The sequence below is a fragment of the Myotis yumanensis genome, unplaced genomic scaffold (genome assembly GCF_028538775.1).
Source record: "Myotis yumanensis isolate MYYU_CA2020_CCGP unplaced genomic scaffold, mMyoYum1.0.hap1 SCAF_2, whole genome shotgun sequence".
NCBI classification, from domain to species: Eukaryota; Metazoa; Chordata; class Mammalia; order Chiroptera; family Vespertilionidae; genus Myotis; species Myotis yumanensis.
The window spans coordinates 193,715,784-193,739,510 of NW_027223753.1; the positions used below are offsets into that span (position 1 = coordinate 193,715,784).

General features: G+C 43.7%; 1 protein-coding gene across 5 annotated transcripts in view; it reads right to left on the minus strand.

Annotated features, from left to right (window-relative positions):
• The window catches only part of SCHIP1 (schwannomin interacting protein 1), a 657,653-nt gene that overhangs the window by 16,334 nt on the left and 617,592 nt on the right, over positions 1-23,727 (minus strand). For all 5 annotated transcript variants that reach the window (XM_070406902.1, XM_070406905.1, XM_070406903.1 and 2 more), the window contains one exon: positions 15,847-15,965. In XM_070406902.1, coding sequence (XP_070263003.1) covers positions 15,847-15,965 — 119 coding nt within the window. The remainder of the gene's footprint in view (positions 1-15,846; positions 15,966-23,727) is intronic.

Below are 23,727 nucleotides of genomic sequence, written 5' to 3' on the forward strand. Positions count from 1 at the left end.
TTCCACACTCATTTCCCATTAGGTGAAAAATAATTTAGGCCACATATTTTGCCCCCAGCACAATGCCAAACACACAGTTGGTGCCCAATAAACATGTGTGAGTCAATGAGTTTATATTCCTGTTGACGAAGATGATGGGGGTCCTTGGCCAAATGAAGCCGCACGGTGTCGTCTAGTGTCCCGTCCCCTGGGACGCTCTCCGAGCCAGCACCCCGGCCACAGTTCTCTGAAGACTCCTTTCTCCCTCAAACAGACAGAATAGGGTCAACTGAAGGAAAGTTTTAGTTAAGGCAGTTGCCAAAAGCCAACCAAGGGAGCTCACTTCTGTCATTAAGAAAAACACATACCGCAGTTCCCCCTAGAGGTCAATGGGGGAAAAGGAGGGCCTATGTAATACTTTTAGCAATAAAGATCTAAAAAACAAAAAACCTCCACAACGGTTCCCCCTAGGCCGTGCTCGGTAAACTGCGGCTCGTGAGCCACATGCAGCTCTTTGGCCCCTTGAGTGTGGCTCTTCCACAAAATAGCACACTCAGGCGCGCATACAGTGCGATTGAAACTTCATGGCCCATGTGCAGAAGTTGGTTTTCGGCCTGGGAGAGTCTATTTTGAAGAAGTGCTGTTGATATCTGGCTCTGCTGACTAATGAGTTTGCCGACCACTGCCTAGGGGAATGTAAGGAAACCCCCAACCCAGGCAGAAGCACAGCGACCCAGTGGGCTCCGCAGCCGCCTGCCTGGTGCACTCAGTGCCGCAGGGGGCGCTTTTGGGAGCTCCTGAGGCTCCAGGCGTGAGGGTGCTAGAGGTGGGGTCACAGAGGATCACCAGCTGTGTCTCTGCTGTCCACCAGGCCAGACAGGGAATCCAGTTCTTTGTCCTAACCCCTCTCGAAGTGGAACACATTTCACTGCTGTCTGGCGATGGGGAGTTTTTAAAGAAGTAATTTTCTTAGCATCCCTAGTAGCCAGGACTGTGTGTAAGAGAAGAGAAAGAAAAGGCAAATGGGGGCCCCTGGGTTGCCAGGATCGCAGGCTTGTCTAAACCAGCATCACTGCTTCACAGGGACAAGGCAAAGAAACACTGGCCTGATGGTGGACATTTGTATTTGATTTTTAAAAAGTTCCAATGGGTAGGGATGCTTAGTACAAACTGCTCAGATGACTCTATAAAGCGCTTCTTTGAAAATGATACAGGATCCAGAAAAAGAAATCTACTGGTTTAAGTCGGCACCACGCTTGTTGTTTGTATATACTGCCACCTATTGTTCGTTTTCATCATTAGTGAAAGTCCCAGCTTATTTCCCCCAGTAGGCGGGGTCTGTTCCCTCCCTGACCTCATGTGCTGCAAGGAGAGCCAGGCCCAGGGTTGGGCACAGGAGCCGGCAGGTGCTGTGTGATCAGCTCAGGGCGCTTGGGTTCTGTTGGACTTGGGTTCTGATTCCTCACTTCTATGCCTAGGCAGATTACTCTATTACCCTCGGTTTCCTCATCTGTAAAATGGGGTGAATAAGTCAGTGTTTTGTAGGAAGAATGAAAAGAGTTAGCTGAGAGCCGGGCACAAGGCAGGTGCTCTGTGCATGTTAACTACCCTCCTTTCTGTTCTGTCTGAAAGCCCAAAGGAACACAGAATTTTAAAAGTGGGGTGACTTTGCAAAGGGCCCTCTAAAGTTTCGTACTGCAACACCTTGCCTGGTCACAGCAATTCCCTTATGTACACTCAGCTCTGTTAGGGCCTGGAAGTTGTCTCCTTTAACTTTCTTCTAGAAATTTTTTTTCTGGAGAAATCTGATATGTATAGGTTACCCTTTGATCCCATATAAATTAAGTTTTAAAATTTATTGTCTGTAGTTGGTAAAAAAAAAACACAAAAAAACACCCAAATATCAACCCATTTTTAATAATAAAACCCAAGACGTATGGATTGGAAGATAATGGGAAATAAAACTGCAAATTAAAAACAAACATTTAAAAATAAAAAGGCATTTTAAATTAACCTAATTTGAATCTAAGATTAGGTAACACTTTCTATTTATTGAATAGCTAAAGTTTTGAAAAGAAGCAGCTGGCCACAGGATACACAGATTATAAAAACATAAAACAACCCAGGATACAATTACAAAATAATATTGAAAACATCTAAAGATATATATTCTGAAGAAAGTTGATTGTAAATTCTATTGTTCTGCCCCAAACTGAACTTTGTGCTAGGATCAACTCAGTCCTAAATCAACCATCTCACACCACATTTTTCTAACTCAAGAAAGGCAAGGGGAAAGGGGGAGGGGGAGGGGAAAGGATTTAGCAGTCAGAGCAAAATGAAAAAGCACCTCAGGTAGAAATTCAGAAAATCTCCTTAGTACCACATTATCTCCGTGGGAAACCGAACAGAGCTTCTTACAGGGTGAGACTTATAATTCCTCATAGCGGTAATCACCAAGAATGTTCCTCTCAGGAAAAGGAAATTATGTGACATAACAGCTAACGGTTCAGAGGGGATTTTTGTAAAGATGTCTTAAAACGGACTCAAGTTTCAAAAAGGATTTGTTTGCCTTTAGCCTTTAAGCAGGTTTTAAGATGAAGGTGGTTTGGGGGAAATTCACCCACAGTCCCAAGCAGCGGCCTGGCTGTGGGTGAGCAGGGCCACCCGGTGCTGCTGAAGGCCTCTGTGTCCAGGGTCAAGTTCGATAACCCCTGTCCTGGCCCCTGCCGGCCTGGTCTCCATCCCTCACACTGCAGGGCATCCATCCAGCCTCACTCACAACCAGGCTACACAGTCTTCAAAATCCAAGCTGCGAGGGGTCTAACCTGTCGATCTCTCAAGCACAGTCTGAGGTGGAAACAAAACACACCGCTCATCCTGTTAGTTAGGGATATGATTTAAGGTATCCACACCAAGGCTGCTTGATGTTTCGAGTGGCATTTGGCAGAGCATTGCCTGCAAGGGCTGCCTGACTTCTGCCTCGCCTGTGGATTTTCCTCCTGAAGGGTCTGCATCCTGGTTCTCCCAGAACCTTCTTCTCCTTATGCACCACGAGACAACAGAAAGCCACACTGCTGACCAGAGCTGCTGACAGGGAGCCAGAGCATCTGGAGAGGGGGTGTTCTGGACGGGGAATGCTCTCAAAGATGAAGAGATGAAGACTGTGCGCAGAAGTGGCTTTCCGAGCCACTGCCTATTGGCCGGGAGCGCGGAGGCATTTATTTAGTGGAGAGGATGTTCAGCACCCACATCTGCTTGGCATTTCCAGAGAGGAAGATGGCTACTTGAAAAACGCTTGTGCTGACTTCCAACCACTGCTACCAGGGATATTACAAAAATATGCACAAAACTGAGAGGGTGGTAGAGATGAGAAGAGAATGCTTCAAAAACTTAGCCAGTGGTTACTGGAATAAAGACGACACTTTTTTTCCCCAAAACGCAAGGAAAAGACCAGTTTATTTCCTGTGACAAACAATGTAATGGTCCTAAAGTTTGCTGAATGGTGAGTCGGGCCTTAGTCCCTGGCCTCGGGTGTGGTGACTGGGACTGGGCGCCTGCAGCCAGCTCTGAACTCCAGAACTATTTGGTGTTTTCTGATTTTAGAAATTGGAATCTCCCAGGACCAGCATGGCCACCAGCATTTTCATATATTTAAAATTCGTTGACTTTACCCCCTACACCACCCCTTTGTTAACTGGACAGCCAACCACCTGTGGATTACAGGCAAGGTAACACCTACTCAGAGAAGTCAAACTACCTGCCCCGGAACCGTGACAGCCTGATCATAAACATGGTCCCCATTCCTCCCCTCTGTAATAGGACTCTGCGGCTCCTTCCAGGCCGGCCTCCTGACTTGTGTTGGCCCACAGAATGCAGAGGAAGGGACTTTGTCCCGGCTCCAAGCCTGCCTTCTCAGGGGAACCTGCCCCACGTCCACGCTAGCCTGCTGGTAGATGGGTGACTTTACAGCACAGAGTTCAATCAGCAGCTGTCGCAACTGAGTCTGGGGACGCATGACAGAGCTCAGCTAAGAGCAGTAGAGGCACCTCACCAACCCACAGTCTCCGCAGACATACGAGCTGCTCAGCTGACCTATACAGGCTCCCAAGCCGAAACCAATGCTTACTGTTGTAAGCCACTGATGTGGGTGGTTTATTACGTACCATCACTGTGGCAACAGATAACTGGTACAAGGTCACAAAGCAAGAGACTACAGGCTGGACCTCTGGTTTTGGAATCCAATGTCCTTTCCTCCATACTACACTTGACCTTAGGTTTGGATTTATTAGATCCTGACTGTGATGGCCATATCATTTTAAAGGGCAGATACCTCCTGTAGTTGCTAATACTTTTAAGGCAATTGTACAGTTTCCTTAAGAACAGAGTGAGAGGGAACTTCCCGTGTCCCTATGGATCTGAAACATGCCTTGCTCATTATCTGTCCACAACCAGAGTGACTAAGAACCACGGGCCCTGCTGTGCCATTTATTACTCAATATCCTCAACTGGTTTGTGGATGGGCAGTTAAAATATATTATTTCCATTTAGTTTAATGGATCTCTGATGCATTATTCAAAGACTTTACACATAATGAATAATCACCCATATTATTAGACCCTATCTTTTTCTCTTTGATGAGAATTTCAAAAGGGAAGGCACATAAAATGTAGGTTGCAATTACCCAAGGGTAGCTGTAAACACATTTCATTTTCCTACGGAGTTGTAAAGAAAGAACGTGAGAACAATTGAGCTCTGGACAAGTTGTGGATGTACCACGTGTGATGGTATCTTTGTAGACTGTGCTGAGGTGGGTTGATAAATTATAAAATACTTTTCCCATCCCCCAAACCCTGCATCTTCCTCTTCTTTTCTCTACTGACTGTTCCATGTTGATTTTTTATCATTACAGTAATAGAAATACCTACTACTATTTCTTTAAAAAAAGCAAAGATTTTGCTTCCTGACATTTGTTATTGTCAAAATACAGTTATTTCTTATTTTACTTTAGTGGGATTGTGTGAACTTTCTTTGCTACAGACTGTGTGATGTACTCATATAACTGGTGAGAATATTGCTGGTCCAACACGTATCATCTCACACAAAAGGCCTGTCAGTGATTTTTATAACTATGCTAGAGAGAAATGGATGTTTAACTGTTCATCCACTCGTTCATTTGATGATCAGGTAATGACATCTCTGCAAGCGCCACAGTGCCAATAGCATAGCATAGCTGCTGTCCCTTTTGCCCAGGGCACACATACACTTCCTAGTTTGCTACAGTTCCACCCATGGCCTTTTATCTAGGCTACTTGACTCTTTTATATTTATTGCTGGCCCCTGAAGGCATTTTATAGTTCAAGACCCCTATAGTAAGTGCATGTACAGTAGTAGTTGAACAATAGAAACTAGGTCTTCTAACAGGTACTGGTGGTTGGATCATTACATCATGATGTACAACTGCAAGTGTGGAATATACAGGGCATTGGAAGAGGACTAAAAACAAAAGACCAAACCCTATCTATATATATGAAAGCCTAATATGCTAAGTGCCTGACCATTTGTTCGATGTTGCTATGACATGCACTGACCACCAGGGGGAAGACTCTCTGACTGGTAGATTAGCTTGCTGCTGGGGTCTGGCTGATTGATGGGGACTTGGAGAGACTGGGTGGACATGGAGCCCTCCTGCAGTCCCTCCCCAGCCCCGATCGTGCACGGGTGGGGTCCCTCAGCCTGGTCTGCGCCCTCTTGCAATCTGGGACCCCTTGGGGGATGTCGGAGAGCCGGTTTCAGCCCGATCCCCACAGGCTAGGCCGAGGGACCTCACTGGTACACAAATCCGTGTACTGGGCCAGTTTCACTCGATTCCCGCAGGCCAAGACTAGGGCCTCTAGTCTTATATATGAGAAAAGACATACTTTAGTAACCTGGAATGCATTAATAAGTTGTTAACCAAGAAGAGTGAACAACCAGGAAAGTGCAGAAGAAAGGAGGGCCTGGTGAAGGGGGTTGGAGGGGTTAAATGCAGGGGAGGGATGGAAAGCCGACCCTCCAGCAGTTATGAGCCCAGAGATGTGAAGGGTAGTTTCAAACCATGTGCTAAAGAGGACTGGGGGGAAGGGAAACGTTTCCCTCTTTGTGGCCTGTCCTGACCCACATCTTACAGGGCTCAGGCTCCCTCAGCAGAAGCTGAGAGCAGCTGCAAAGGTGCGGACGTGTGAAAGGCCCTCTCCGGGTGTCACTGGCTTTTCTGGTGAAGCACCCGCCCTAACCTGTTCTCCAGAGAACTATAAATACCGCATTTCTCAGGCAGCTGCGGGGCCTGATTCCACACCAGTGTCTGGTTCCTTCACTAATGACCACTTGCACGTAATTAAATTCGGAATTACAGGATCTTAATGTTAGGAAAATGCATTTCACCACAACTGTTCTTTAGCATTGGCTGAAGACCCAGAACGAGGCTTCTCCTAGGCACCAAATGTGGTCTTCTCCCATCCTAATGAAAGCCTAATGACTCCAAAGCAATCTGCATTCGAAATAAAAAGAGTGACCATTTTTGAGCATCTACTGAGTGCTAGGTATTTTATAGTTACCGCTGATCCTCAGACATACATAAAGTAAGTATTCTGACCTCCATTTTACATACAAGAAAACTAAGGCCCAGAGGTTAAATTATACAGGGTCACTTTAAGAAGAATAGAATAAATTCATGAATGGAAGAAAAAACGAGAAGATGAAACAATAAAGCAAAATGAAAATGAAACAAAAAAACTGAAACCAACTCCAATGTCTAAGAGATGAATTAAGTATATTTTGATGAAATATATGAAATCTATACGATAGTAGAAAGTTGTGAATATGGGCAGATGTTCACGATATATTGAAAAACAGCCTAAACAGTAGGTATAGTAGGATTTCAACTTTGTAAACAAAAACACGGAGATATATGCACCAAAAAGTAAATATACCTAGGCATTTTTCGGTCGGAGTAATTGAACTGACTTTATGTTTTTCTCTTTTGAGTGCTTCTGAGTTGCCATGTGGGCATTTCGCAGGAATTAAAAAAGGAAAAGGAGAGAAAATGGGCGAGTTGATTAGCGCTTGTGTGTTGGAGAAAAGGTGAGTGGGATTAAATGTTTGACAGCTGGGAGAGGGTGGCAGGGAGTCTGAGTCAGACAGTGCCTTTGCAGGGACCATGACTCACGGATGAGTCAGGCTGGTATTTTGTTTTCGACAGGGTGCTGGGTGGTAGGAGATCATCTTGGAGGAAGGATGGGTTCTTTGATTCAACTACTGACATCCTTCCAGCCCAGTCTCAACCCCATTCTCTCCTTGGACCCGCAGTAGATAACAGCCTCTAGAGCAGCAGTTCTCAACCTGTGGGTCGTGACCCCTCTGGGGGTCAAATGACCCTTTCACAGGGGTCGCCTAAGACCATCGGAAAACACATATATAATTACATATTGTTTTTGTGTGATTAATCACTATGCTTTAATTATGTTCAATTTGTAACAATGAAATTGGGGGTCACCACAACATGAGGAACTGTATTAAAGGGTCGTGGCAGTAGGAAGGTTGAGAACCACTGCTCTAGAACAATCGATATGCATCGAACCGTCTGTATTGTGAAAGCCAGCCTGCCTATTTATCCCGCTCAGCCCAGGCCCAGACAGAGTTTAAACCTGTATCTTCCCGACCTGCTGCTGACTTTCAGCTGCTCTCCCCTTCCAGACCTGGGTAACATTCCTGTGGTGGGGGCAACATTATGGCAGCTGGAGAGTCAGTGCCTGGATTTTGTGAAAATGGCCAAGTCTCTTAATCTGGTGAATGCTGAATCACTGCCTTCACCACTTTTTATGTTCATGTTTAAGAAAGTGTTGGGGCTGCCATTTAGGCTTGGTTGCGCAGTAAGCTTTATCTCAAAGGCCTTCTCTTTCATGATTTAATTCATGGTCATTCGGATTCTAAGCAGTCATGGCACAGAATGCAGTAGATGTGCTGAACCGTCTGGGCTCTGTGAAGCGTGGCTATGTGCATCTTGCCATCTTTAAAATCAGGATGCGCCTCACGATCCTGGCCACCCAGGCAGCCGGTGGCAGTTCTGCTCGACTGAACTGTAACCCTGTCGGCCAACAAGCCAGTTAAGGACCAGTGAGGCGGAGGCGGCCCTGGGAGTTGACCAGTCCTGTCCTCTGATGAGAACAACGAAGACCCAGCACCACAACCTGCCGACCGGGGACAGTGGCTCAGAAGGTGATGCGCAGTGTCCTCACCACCACAGGCAACAGCCAGGCGAGAGGCAAAGGCGGACAACTCTGAGGGAACGTGCTTACACAGACAATTGGACTCTGAATGTGAAAAGGGTTATGGAAAAACTCAACCAACAGATTTCACTTTTTCTTCTTTTTTTTTGCATGCACAAAGACATGTGTGATAGAAGCATATACCCTAATAAGTCTGAAAGGACTCTTGCAACAACTAAAATAAAAATTCTAAGTGTGAGGAGGCATGTCATCATTTAATTGGCAGTGGTTTTCGGAAATAGCTTCCATGGGTCTTTCATGCCTGTGACAATCTGAATGAGAGTAATCTGAGGGGCACAGAACATTCGATAGGATCGAACAAAGAGACTGTGTTCAACCCCTAGAGGACAGCTCACCCTAAGGCAGTGAGAGTGTTTTCTAGTGGCAGTGAATGCTCTTGGAAGCTCTCAAAGGAGCCCAAGCTTCACATGAGCAGCGTGTGTCCCGACACGTGTCCAAGGGGAGTGTGAACTGCAGTAATAAAGTCGTGACAACTTGTCAAAGATGATGCACCAATGAAAAATTATCCCCAGAAGCTCTTTTAATTAAACATTCGGCTGTCCGCTGGAGCCATTTTTAAATATAAACCCCAGCCCTGTGGCCTTTTTCTTCCTGCTTCCCACCCTTTCGCAATAGCTCAGACAGTGACTTCTCATTGGTGATTAAAAAAAAAATTCATAAGACAGGGTACAGCTGGTTATGCCTCTAGCAAGATGTCAAATTTCGCTTGCACAAAATTAATTGCACCTAATTAAACTGGGGTCATTGGCATTATTATAAAGCGAGGCTATTTATTAGACAAAGAAAATTTCTCAAATACCAATTTGCTTTTCTTTCAGGTTTGTGAAAGAGAAGAATTGCTGACATAATTAAATTTGTTTTGCCATTTAAATCTTATTGATCCTCAAAAGATCCACTTCAAATCCTGCTTCAGTTTTAAAACTGTGTAACATTTTAAAATACTAGAGGTAATACTTAGAGAACATAAAAAAATGATAGGTTTTCTGTAGATTACCTGATGACTTTTCAAATAATATTTAAGAATTTATAAACTTCCATTTGCAAAGATGCATACCTTGGAATTACTAACACAAAGGGTTTCTAAGCTAATTATTAGTACATATGTATGAGATCAATAGGAAATTTAAAACATAGGCTGCATGTAGTAAACAGGTTGCCATAGTATGCACTTATTACTGCAAGAAAGATGTCACAGAAAGCAAATGTCATTACCATGAAAGAGGACAACCTCTTTCCTCACCCATGTTGGGTATGTATGACCATTCTGCTCACTTCTTCCAGGAAGCTATGCAAACATTATTACCATTCGAGACAGAAGGATGATTCGCTTTCCTGGCAAAATGATGCTGGTTCGACCTGTGATTCTGTGGCAGATAATACAGATTCCCAGTTCCTCATAGTCAAGGCTCCTGTGAATCTAATTTCCTTAAGGGCTCTCTAGATCAATGTTACCTGTCCAATGGATACCACTCCCTAGGCCAGGGGTGGGCAAACTTTTTGACTCGAGGGCCACAGTGGGTTCTTAAACTGGACCAGAGGGCCGGAACAAAAGCATGGATGGAGTGTTTGTGTGAACTAATATAAATTCAAAGTAAACATCATTACATAAAAGGGTACGGTCTTTTTTTTTTTTTTAGTTTCATTCATTTCAAAACGATCCGGCCCGCTGGCCGTAGTTTGCCCATGGCTGCCCTAGGCTATGGTGCCCTCCCCCCACCACCACCTCCCGCCCCACCCCCTAACCCAAACACCAAAGGAGATGGTGGGTATCTACTACTGGCCTTGTCTCAGCCATTCACCAATAAACCTGTAACAACAGGAATGGAATGCATTTTGATTTGGGGATGTTGGAGTGGCTGAAATAAAGAAAACAGTAATCATTATTCAAACCAGCTGCTCCAAAGCTCTCTGGGGAATTCCTGTTTTTCACAACATTCACAATATTTGCAGCGAAGAGTATGACCTATTCTAGGCTACACCATATGCTTTATGAAAAAGCCTGTGTGAGATTGCATTTATGTTTATATGCGTGTAAATGAAACCTATCCTGGGGTAAGGTAAGAAGAGAGGGGGGAGCCAGGTTACTGTGCAGCTCCTCTGAGAAAAGGAGCAGGAGGAAGGCGGAGCGTCTTCTCCACAGTGTCGACCAGGTTGTAATGCCTGAACAATGAAGGGTCTCCTGGATGGCTCCCACGAACGGCCACTCTGCCTTGTGTCCCCCAGCAGCCAAGCCAGGTTCCATTCCTTTTATAACACGGAGCTTGGTAAACTCCGAATCCCAATTACAGTGCTGATCAAGATTAATGTGGTCAATAAAAATATTTTATAGGACATTATTACACTCCTAATAAAAAGAATATTTATTTTTAAGAACATAATTATACCTAGTATTTCTTAGAAACCTTTTTTCAAAAATAGGTAATTCATTTTTCTCATTCCTTTTAAGCTTTTAAAAGCTTTTTGCTGCAACATTTTTAAATAGAAAAAAATGACAAAGGTCAGACAGTCTCAGTGTGCAAGGCTGATTCTGTGTGGATGAGCAAATTTTGAAGAGAAAAATGGCACTTCCTATATTTGCCACATTTCAGTATAAGTCAAATTTAATTAGTTAAGTTATGAATCAGTATAAAAAATTCTTTTGCTACAGTATTAGGCATGAAATATCTTTATGGGATTACTGTAAGCCAAGCTTACATTTAACAGGGTGTCACTCTTTAAAAAGAGTGCTTTAGGAGATACACCAATTAGAAAAATTCAGTGGGGACAACTGAGAAGGACTGATACTCACAGGAGCAGCTTAAACACACCTTCCCGGAAGACCTCAAGCTACTTCATAATTGCTCACATAATGTGTGTATAAAGTTAATTTTTACAGGTAAATGCACATCTTTTAAAATAGACAGTACTCCATTACTCTGCCAAATATCCCACGTATCTGGGTAGCCAGTCCCCGCCTTAAAAGTAAGTGCAGCACTTTTTAATTGTTTGGCCAATTAATTTTTAGTCCTCAGCCTCATTTAAAATTGAGTTCTGAGCTCTTCAGAGTAGTACATTCATATAAGATTTACCTAGTTCTGATTATTTAACCAACTCAACACATGTGAGCACTACGGCGACCTCAAAGGTCTAACATCCCTCAACTACTCTTGTTAAGTAAGAGGTGAGGTATTTCTGGCTCAATGAAGAATTTCGGGGACTGCGATACATTAGGAAAAAATTAATTCTAACAGGGATGGGGAATATGGGTTACACAAATGCAACTGAACATTTCCTACGGCTTTTCTCCTACATTATTACTGATGAGGGGGAATGACAGTCAGTCTTTGCAGACTTTAAACTTACAGCAATAAAGAGATATTTCTTAGAAACATTGTGTCATTATTAATCATCATCCTAAGGGGTATCCAAGAAGTCATCCTGTTCTCACAGAGGATGAGCTCATCCCAGCGTGTGCAGATAAAAACATCTAAAGAACAGGATAAAAATAATCTTCCTTATGGCGAGTCAACAAGTGTAGCTTGTTCTGAGCTGCTGTGAAATACATGTGCTTCGATATCTGTGTCTCCAAAGGGGGTAGATGACTCAGTGATTTCCAAGGTTTGCTCTGCCAGAAGGGTTTCAGGTGGGCTCTGGGGACTGGCAGGGGAGGCGGGGAGGGGCACTGAAGGGAAAGGATTGGGGGGGGGCACCTTCCGGGCAGGGTTCTCCCAGTCCCTCTCCTTCAGTCCTCCTGAGCCAGGGGAGGGCTGCTTGGTTTTACACATAGGGTTTCTGCGCAGGGTTTTATTGGAGAAGATATTTCTTTTATCATTTCACTTATATGCGGAATCTAAAGAAAATAAAATAGAAACAGACTCAAGAGATACAGAGAACAGACTGACAGTTGTCAGAAGGAAGGAGGGCTGGGAGACTGGGTGAAAAAGGTGAAGGAATTAAGAAGTACAAATTGGTAGTTACAGAATGGTCACAGAGATGTAAACCACAGCATGGGGTTAGGTGGGTACTGGAAATATTTGGGGGGACCACTCTGTAAAGTATAGGATTGACTAACCACTATGCTGTACATCTGAAACTGATGCAGAATAATATTGATAATACTGAATATAAACCATCATTAAAAAATAAAATAAAAACCTTCGTGAGACTTCTATTTAAGCATGGCATACTGAACACAGCTATTGAATCTCTCCTCTGAAACCCTACTACTATAATGATAAAGGAAGAAAAAAGGTATAAACCTACACAAAGAAAACGGAAGAGTTGATAATAGCACACAAGAGAGTTTGAAAAAATTTGGGAGATAAAATGTAGATGGATAAGAGGTATCTGACAACACCTGACAGGACTACCTAGACCCTCACCTTGCTCTGTTTGTACCATATACAGAAAACAACTCCTACTTTACTACAGACTTTTAAAAAAATCAACACTTTCAACTCTTGGATTGACATCTAGGTTAGTGACTTTTGGACGTTGGGGTAGAAGAAAAATTTTTTATATTAGACACAGAAAAGCTTGACTCTAAAAGAAAAGTTTGATAAAAATTTACTGTATTGAAATTAAGAACTTGTGGTCATAAAAGATACATTGAAGAATTGAAAAAATAAGCTACAACCTGGGAGGATATTCTTGCAATACCTACAACGTATTAAGGATTAGTATTATGACTACACAACTTGGATAAATTAATTTTAAAAAGCACAGAGAATCCAGTAAGACCCTCTTTTTGCAGAAGAGGAAACAGGATGTCTAATAAACACAATGAAATACCATATTATATCTATTGAATTAACAAAAGTTTAAAAGAAATTGGCAATATCAAGTGTTAGAAAAGTTATGGGTCCACAGGCTCTCTGAGACATTGCTAGGAGGCATGAAACTTGTTGCAACCATTTTGGAAATCAGATCGGCATTATCGTTTAAATGTGAGCATTCATGCATTTTCCTAGTAATTCCACCCTTAGGTACACACCAAAGAGAAGCTCTTGCACACAGACAGGAAAAGACACGTACAAGCACATTTATAAGCAGCATTGTTTACAAGAGCGAAAACTTTCCAACAACCCACTGCCCATCATCAGAAAAGTGGCAGAAGAAACTGATTATATTCACACAGTGGAATATGATATAGCAGTCGAAATCACAGACCAGCAAAAAGAAAATCAGGGCAATTTTAAATTCAGGACAAACAACATAATTTCTCAAGTAATCATAGATTAGCATATGGCTCAGTATGAATAATACATGAGCTTCATAAAGTCAACATTGAGTAGTTATTTGACCTCAAGTTGTGAAATGGCCACGAAGAGAACAGAGTTTGGAATAAACTATAGATATACCTGTGAGGGGGCAGTAAAAAAAGAGTTGAATCCCAAATTTCCACAGAAAGTGGTCAAAAGATGGTTATTTAAAAGCAATCACTAAGAAGATAAGCATTTTACTTAGAGATATGCAGGTAAATACCAGAAAAAAAAAGAGTTAAAAGTTTCTGGAGAGGGAACAAGGATAGAGAGGGCTGTTATTTTTATTTTGTGTTATTATATGCCTTGCAGTTTTCATTGATTCTATTTTACTTTCACAGCCATATATATGTATGCATGTATGTGCATGTATATATCTCTATATCTCTATATCTATATCTATATCTATATCTATATCTATATCTATATCTATATCTATATCTATATCTATTGAACTAACTTTCATTTAAAAAACAAGAATCTTCCATTTGGACCCGACAGATCTGACATTGCTGAGCAGAGAAATGGAGTTTCTAGAAGAAAACTTTTTGGCATTTTGGGGAACATTAGAGGGCAGTAGCAGAAATCTACTAAAACTTATGGTCCAACCCCCTCATTTTACGAAAATGAAACTAAGGCATGATAAAACCAAGTCTCAAAATTAGAAGCTCAACTAAGACTAATGCTCAGGTGTCCAGGTGCCCAGGCCTGAGCTCTTCCTGCCACACCCCACTGTGGGGGGAACAGGTGGCTCTGCAGCGAAGGGAAGGCTGACCCCCAGCTCTGAAATGGCACATGAAAAGCGTAGGAATGAGGAAGAGGTGCCTCAGCTCTGCACAGGCTAACTCACCTGCAGTGACCCTAAACATGCATATACGTGAGCATTCTTGTGCTTTCTGATTCTTGCTGATTTAGATGAGTCTAAGGATCAGACTGAAGTACAAGGAGTAATGAGAGCCAGAGAAATGTAAATAGATATGAAGGTGCCTAATTCCAGGCTTCAGATGAAGGACAGAGTGGTAATCTATTGGCTGAATGAGTGTGTAAATGCCATCATGTGTCTCCCACCCCTGGCCTAACATGGTGAAATTAGCTAGTATTTATACGGGGAGTATTTACTCTTAGAGAGCCCAGAGGAAGACGCAGGCATTCCAACCAGAAACAGCCATTTGAGGAGGCATCAAGAGAACACTGATGGATCTTCAGTTACTACCACCTTTATTAAAACAAAGTTCTATGTGTTTTAACCACTTGGAATATCCATATTTATAACAGTTAATTTTTGAGATTGTCTATATCCTCACATAGCAAAGTGTCACTGATGGATGGGCAGTCTGGACATCAGCTGGGAGCTTGTTAGAAATATAGCATCTTGAGCCCCACCCAGAGTGACTCAGAATTTAACAAAATCCGCAGGGTTTTCACATGCACATTACAGTTTGAGAAGTTCTGGCTGATAGCCTTATTTTTCAGGTAAAATTATAATTTTAATTGGAGTTGGAAGCTATGCAAATAATCAAAGATATCCTGAAATAGTGATAAATAAGCAATGAAATCTTGAAATAAATTAAGATAAACAAAAACTGCCTGGCCCGGCTGGTGTGGTTCAGTGGTTGGATGTCAACCTATGAATCAGGAGGTCATAGTTCGAATCCCGGTAGGGGCACATACCCAGGTTACAGGCTCGATCCCCAGTGTGGGGCGTGCAGGAGGCAGCCAATCAATGATTCTCTCTCATCACTGATGTTTCTGTCTCTCTCTCTCCCTTCTTCTCTGAAATCAATTAAATATATATATATATATATATATATATATATGAAAAACCGCCTGGAGGACAAGCTAAGCTCTGTAATAACCATCAAATGCTCAAAGTGGGAACTGTATTTCTCAGCTATGGTATTTACTACAATCAAATGGAAGAGGGGAGCAATGCTGGGTGCTTTGGGACTGCTTAATGGGAAATCTGGTCATCTGCCATGCTTCTCTTAGCATCAGCCAGCTTTGGAGTGTGCCCTGATTCCCCCATCACAGTGCAAAAATAGTACTGTGTCTTGGAAAAAAAAAAGAAATATAGAAATCTGACCTCAGGTGGCTTGGCAAACTGGCCAAAAAAAGCCCCAAAACGAAACCCCAATAAACAAACCCAACAAATGGGAGAAGTCTGTCCAGAATCCAAATAAAGTTGATAGTATTATGAAAAAAAATACTCAAGGACTTAAAGGATATCTTTTATTAGACAAGTGGTCAGATGACAAAACCCATTAGGTGCACATATCAGAGAATCAATTCAAAGGAACACTCACCGAGAGGAAAGGCTGGGCTTCCCACTTTTGCTGCAGCTGGTATAAATTCCTGGGCCATCATCAAAGAAGCTCCCGAGTGCCAACTTCTGTCTGATAGATTCTCTCTCATTTTTCTGTGCCTAAAATTTCAGGAAAATAAAAAATGCCGATAAGCGGGCAGATACATCACAACCGTAGGCGGTCTAACTGCTAAGTTTCTTAGAACTGTAACATTAGATGAAAAATAAATACATAGGCCACAGCCAAGAGCATTTGAATTATTAAGAGTTGGAATTAAACCAGCCCCTCCTGGTTCCACCTCTGCGAACAATTTCAGTTCTTTGGAGCCTTTCCGATCGATCGTTAGTCTAGGGCAGCGGTTCTCAGCCTGTGGGTCGCGACCCCTTTGGGGGTCGAATGACCCTTTCACAGGGGTCGCCTAAGACCATCGGAAAACACATATATAATTACGTATTGTTTTTGTGATTAATCACTATGCTTTAATTATGTTCAATTTGTAACAATGAAATCGGGGGTCACCACAACAGGAGGAACTGTATTAAAGGGTCGCGGCGTTAGGAAGGTTGAGGACCACTGGTCTAGGGAATCACCATTGCGGTGCTAAAGATCGTCACCAGCACTGAGCTAGATTTCCTGGAGCTGTGATCTTTCTTCTTACCTGCTAGATTCGACAGAGCAACACTGTGGGGGGCAAGAATTTCATCCTAAATCAAATCGCTTTTATCCCAAACGGGGCCTCTCCCTGATTCCTGTCTTCTCTCTTCCTTTGATCATCCCTACAGCCCACTTTGTCTACAGCAAGAACATTTTCACTCATTCATTCAACCAGGATGCACTGAACCTCTATGAGAAGGGGGTGCCACACTATGGCACGGGGACAGGGTCCTGGACGGATGGACACAGCCTCTGCTGCCACCACAATCTGTCTCGTTTCTGTTCAGGACTCATCCTGATCTCACCAGGCTCAGAATACGAGATGCCCTAACATACTGTGTGGAAGAGCTGGAGAATGCTAACTGAACCCATCTGGTTCATATTTTGAAGGGAAGTCAGGTCGATGTGCAAAGGAAAGGATCTGGCAAACGGCACTACGGAGATAATTTGGGTATGTTTACAACACTCGGCTTCCCATAAAAGTCCCATAAAAACTCACCATGCTGAACTTTAAAACCCTTTAAACAACAGGAGAGAAGATTAGGAATGATTTTCTTAGTTAAAAATAAAACAACTAAGAAAACGAACATCATGAGTTAGAAATCCTGGATGAGAAAGAGGTCCTGGTTTTGCTTTGTGGGATGATGAAGGCTGTGAGCAGCATCACTGTACGTTCTGAGCAGGGAGGCTAAAGACTATGCTGAGCAAACTAGATTACAAAACCCAGCTCACGTGCCTGGGTGTGGCGGCTACAGAAGGCACAGTGGCCCCTGGATCCTTCCAGTAGGAGGTTCTGGAGCCACATCTGCTGCTACCGGAACCCAGAAGTTAACCGTGAAAGGTCTGAGCCATCGTCTGAGCGTCATTGTGACGAAAAGCACACCTGCTGGAAGGATGGGCTGAAAATGGCTTCATTTCACTCCCAAGTGGAGGGCAGTGCACCTAGGTCAAGGCTGCTCTCACATGGTAGAAATTTTTCACATGTGGCTGTTTACATTCTAATTAAAATTAATTAAAATAAAAGTTCCATTTTTATTTCATGAACTGCATTTGAAGAGCTCCACAGCCACAGGTGGAGAGCACAGAATAAATATATGTCAGAGCAGTACCGCTAAGCCAGTACTTCAACAGCTTCAACAGCTGCGTCAGAATTTCCTGTAGAGACTTTAGACATTCCCATTGCTTCTCAGCCTTTTGGCTAAGATCATGTGTAAAATATACATTCCCTCGGCTCTAGGACCAGATATTTTGTTTCAAGAGATTTGAGAGCTTCTAATTCAAGGAAAGCTCATCTCTATTCTCCTTTCCTCTAACATTTTTAAATCCTTGGACACTGTAAGCATTCTTTCAATTATCATAGTTATTGATGGCATATCTATCTATCTATCTATCCATCCCCCCATTTTGGCATATACTAAGGGAAGTGAGTCATACTAGTAGATACTGAGAGAGAGAGAGAGAGAGAGAGAGAGAGAAGAAGAAGAAGAAGAAGAAGAAGAAGAAGAAGAAGAACAACAACAACAACAACAACAACAACAACAAAGGGAGAGAGAGAGAGGGAGAGAGAGAAGCAGAGAGAGACATCTTATCATTTATATGATACATATATGTGGACTTGGCCCATACCCCTGACCCACAACTCCTAAAACTCCTAAATTTCCTAAGTGATGAGGACACAGGTGTCTTGTTATGTGAATGAGGTGACTTTTGGAAAGTACCTAAGGTGAGGCTGGTTGTCAGGAGAACCCACCATGTGACTAGAGTGTTGGAACTTGCAGTCTCTGCCTCTCTCCCCACCTCTGGGGACGGGGTTTGAAGAACTTAGTGAACACATGGAGATGTGGGGAGAGTGGGGCACCTGGAGAGGGCACTGAAGCTCTGTGCCCCTTCCCACACTCCTTGCCCCATGTCTCTCTTCATCTGGCTGTTCCTGAGTCATAGCCTTTTCTAGTAAACCAGTGTTCTGGTAGGTGACACGATCCTCTGAGTCCTGTGAGCCATTCTAGAAATTAATTGAACCCAAAGAGGGGGTTGTGGGAATCTTTGATTTATAACCAGTAGGTCAATGCCTGGACTTGCAACTGGCATCTCAAGTGTGTGTGTGTCAGGGGGTGGGGAGTCTTCTGGGACTGAACCCTCTGGGCAGACAGTGTCATAATTTAGTTGAATTCTTGGGCACCCTGCTGGTGTCTAGAACCATTTGTTGGTGTGGGTGCAGGGAATTCCCCCACGTTGGAATTGGGTCTGGGAACCCTAATTTAGTGTATAATACAGCCACAAAGCAAAAGTCTACTTTTACACAGTTACAGCTGATTTCATGTGGTTTACTGGGCTAGCACAGCACTGAGCTCTGAGACAATAGCCATGAGGTTGTAAGGGAAGCCAGAATGCCTTTAATTTCATAAATACTTTTGAGTGCACTGCTGGGAACCTTAACTAAAGAAACCTGCCCTTCCAAACAAGCAGGGCTGGAACTGGTGATGGCCCTGCCAAAATAGAACCCTATCAATCGTTATTTAAAATAAATTCATTTCAAAATCCCCAAATCTGCCATGAAGATTGAATGTAGTCAGTGAACCTGTTTCTCAATCCATACAATAGACAAAAGAGAGTCTCACTCAATGTCCTCTAATCAGAAAACTATTGAATGGAACTGAGTACCCAAACATAAAAACAGTAGATAACAACAGATCCTAACATCTTGTGCTCAACAACTCGCTGGTGTCCAACATTAGCCTGGGGTCTGGAAGAGGTTTATTTGAAGAAGACACCTACTCCAGGTGTGAACGTGTGAACGTGCCCTAGATCCCATGTCTGCCTTTTCTGATCTACTTGAACTATAGATGTAGGAGAAGGCCTTAAAAAGAATTCCATTTGCACGAATTACAATTCTCTCTACCCAAATACTTCATTAACTGTGTGAAGGGGACTGTTCTATAATACACAATCTTTCCCCCTTCTCTCTCTCTGGATCCAACAAATCAAGAAAAGCATAAAGAATATAAATGTCACGCACAATCCCACCACTTAGACACAGACCATTGCTAACATTTCAGTATATTTCTCTGTAGTTTTTAAATCTTAATGTGTGCATTTTTTCTTCTTCTTATAAAACTGAGTTTATAGTGTTTATTGTATTTTGAGAATGTCCCACATTTCATTTAAAATTATTTAAAAACAATTTTTTAAGGGCTGTCCATCGCTCTACCCTATGTTAACCATTTAGGCTACCTCCAATGAAAAGCAACATAAGTTAGCATTTTTACATAAACCCTGCCCACATGTCGGATTATTCCCTCAGGATAAATTCCTGGAAGTGGAATTGCCAGATCAGCTCCGTGTGAACATTTGTTGAGGCTCTGGACACATTCTGCCACACGACTCCACAGAAAGCTGCTCCAATTTACATGCCCACGAGCCACGCGGAAGGGTACAGCTTTCTCTTACATCCTGGCTAACACTGAGGATTTTCACTTAACAAACTGCTGTCACTTTAAATTTGATAGGTTGGTCAAAGGCATTCTTTTTATTTTAATTTCTTTACCAATGAGATTAAATATTTAAATATTTTTAGTTATAGTACTTGCTTTCCTCTGAATTTATTTACTCCTAGTTTTGCTTATTTTTCCATAAAGTTCTGAGAGTTTTGAAATTTTTATGTCAAGGGTCTTAGTCCTTTTGAATTTTAAGTCTAACTACTCTGTAGTTTAAGTCTATAGCTGGCTTCCTCTGTCCTGTCTTTGATGTCTTGGGGCTTGCACAGCCCTTCCCAGTCCAGAGGTAAAGGATCTCACTTGACATTGGAGGATTAAATGAGAGAATTTAAGTAACCTCTTCAGCAGCTGTACCTGGTCCCTGCTCATGTAAACCTACCATCAATGGTAGCTGTTGTGGCTAATCCTCCAACAATCCCTGCTTTGATGGTGAGGAAACGAGGGGACGGAAGGTTACCCACGGATATCGAGGAGCTAGGACTCCAGCCCATCCTCCCAGCGCGACATCTTTCTGCTCCTTCACACTGGTGAGTAAGGTGCCCAGCTGGACACTTAGACACAAGGTGAGAATTAAAGAGCTAGAGATCCACGACTTTCCTGAGACGGATGTGATGCTTTCTCAGGGAAGGAGAAAGCCCTGGGCTGCAAAGCATATACCAAGGCCTAATCACAACCACAGATAATTACAACGCAAACACCCTCTCATCAGAGCCAATCTCCTTGACACCACTGCTCACTCTTCCTTTGGGAACAAATGTGATTCCCAATGTTTCAAGTAATTATGATGCAACTGACTAGCAAATACTTTTTCTCTTAAAATTCAACAACTGGAACCCAATTTCCTTTTGGTTGCCCATACGTGCGAAGTGTGTGTGTGTGTGTGTGTGTGTGTGTGGTTTCAAAGCCTTTTTGTTTTCTAAGGAATTACACCTGCAGAGCAAGTATGTCCTCCAGTCCCCTCCTCCCAAAGCCCAAAGATACCCTAGGATGAGGAGGAGTGAGGTGTACAGGAATGGGAGAGGCTGGCTCAAAACTACAGTTTGTGTGTATGACAAGGGGAGCCCCCATCCACTCCTAAAACGGCCTTGGGAAATACCCACATCAAACAAAAGTAAAACATCTAAAATTGATACTGCCAGCAAAAGCACAAGGGCAACTGAGGAATAGTGGTTCATCACTAGGAGACAAAAGCTATCCAAGACCAAGACGAGAACAACAATGTGCTTGGAAAGGCAGTTTTTGTCTTTGCCTGTCGCTGAATTCCCTCCTGCCACCCCTGTGCCCGGGCAGATAAGGCTCACAATGGCTTTTGGGGGTGCCCTGTGAGCCACTATCTCAGAACACAGACTGGGGAGCCCGTTCAGACCGCCGCTTGGTGCTGCTCAGCCTTTCCCATGGCATCATTCTTCCGCAGCGATTCCCCCAAACTTGATAAGAACAAAGAGAGGTGTTTGGTTCTGCCTGGGTAGATATCGTCTGTCCCCACATCTAGTTTGTCCCCAAGTCCCTTCCATTCTTTCTTCAGGATGTGGCGTGTACCGTCCCTTCCACACGGATACTGCTCCCAAGTCCCCTCCTCTGGTCCTGCCTTCATCCCTCTGGCCCAGCCCACCTCGCCAGCAGCATCTGGTGGTGCTGGTCTCTGGGGCAGGGCCACCTAGGCTTTCACCTGCTAATCTGCACAGACATTTACAGGCGGAATGCTGAGAATCTTCTGCATTCTAAATTCTATTTAATGGATAAACTGTATTTTTGTGGGGACAGCTACAGGGCCACTGGGGTTCTCAGGAACACACTTCAGGAAATAACATCCTAACCCTAAACTAAAGCCAGCCGGTGCTCAGGAGCTGCCAACAGCTGCTTCCTTCTGGCTCCTTGTGCAGATGATGAAGCCCGCGTAGCCGGAAAGGGCCCGTCTGACCAGGAGGAAGGAGGTTCTTAAACCCCCCAAAGGAGGAAGATGCGTGAAGAGGATTGGTCTGGAGAATCATTGGGGGACCCGACTGATGCAAATGGCACAGGGGGTGCTGCGGGACTAAAGGCGGGTGGAAGCTCTGGAGCCACAACACCCACACGGGATTCGGTAGTGGGAAAGGGAAGAGGTGTACAGGAACGGTTTCCCCCAAATGCCCTGTCTCCCACCCCTTCCCTGGGTTGATCTTCCCCTCCTCTCCAGCTCCATTGGTTTCTTACTTTTACTGGTTATTGGGTGTGCTTGCTCTATAATGCTGACAATACTCAATTCACTACTGGCCCTGGAAGATACCGCCTCCAGCGTCCTCCTTTCTGCATTGCATAACTGTTACCTGGTCAGTGCTTCTCATACATCAGGGTGCATATAAATGACCAGGACAACACTGTCCACCAAGGGGAAGAGGAAAACAATGCACCATTGAGGAAAACCTTCCTCAGGACTGGGCTGCATTGTGCCAGGAGCTGATGAATACCCTGGTCGTCCATAGCCCATCAAGGAACCCAGGATGCCAGGAGGTGGCTGTGACACAGGTGTGCCAAGAGGAGAACTGCACAGGTGGTCCTCTGCCTGTCACACATTTCTTATACCGGTAGTTCTCCAACTTGGTTATGCATGAGAATCACTGGAGGGCTTGTACAAACTGACTATTTTTCTGATTCAGGAGATCTGGGGTGGGGCTGAGAGAGCGCATTTCAAACAAGTTCCCAGATGCTGCTCATGCTGCTAGTCCAGACACTTTGAGAACCACGGCTTCCACCAATGGAGCAGATCAAGTAGCCGGATGAAACAGGGTTGGTTCTTCTTTATCTGAGCACGAATCTGTTCCATGAGGAATGGCCAGACTCTGCATCCAGGTGGATCTCATTTGTGGCCGTCTGGCCCCTGCCCAGGCCTTGCCAGGATGCCTGTTCTGAAGCAATTAATGATCCCCTGGCTTCAGGGCAATCCATTGCCTAGTGATATCTGGCATCATCGCCATTAGCAGCATCCGCCGGGAATGCACTGGGATTCTATTCCGGAGCCCCCTGTGGAGAAGCGCTCTTCCTTTAGAAAAATGACAGTCACTCTTCTCTCCACAGCTCGTTAAGAAGGGCGGCTTTCCTCGAACATGTAGGGGCAGCACTGCAGTGTGGAGTCCTTTTAAACATAGGGAGCAGAGGTACACAACTTATTTGTTCATTAGGCAGATTTTCTTTAAAATAGAAACTTAACACGCAAACACCCAAATATACTGGTGGCATTTTCTAATTATTTTCTCTCTGAAACAACCATGGGTTTTGTCACAAGATCAAAATATAAAAAGAGCACTTTATGAGAAAATACGTCTCACACTTTTGAATGGCACATGCATCATTATTTGCACTGTGTGGGTCATGTCAAGTTCTTGCACCTTATTTTATCCCCGGGGAAGATTTTGATGACTAGTGGAAACATAAGTTGAATAACCCTAGGATCTTCATGAGAATCCCTGGAGGGCTTGTACAAAAACATAGACTATTTTTCTGATTCAGAAGATCTGGGGTGGGGCTGAATGGATACTAAGCCTGGATACTCTCTTTTCAGTTTGCATTTCTCATGGTTTCCATTTGACACTTACACTAAACAGTCCAGAAAGGTTTCCTGAAAGGCTACTGAAATCTTTTAACTTTGCACCTCTGGACATCCAGGTGTCAGGCCGGACTGCTGGTCAGTGCTGAGACCTGGCCTGGGACACCCAAAGTCCAGGAGGGCACCCACGGGGGAGGATTCCAGGACGTG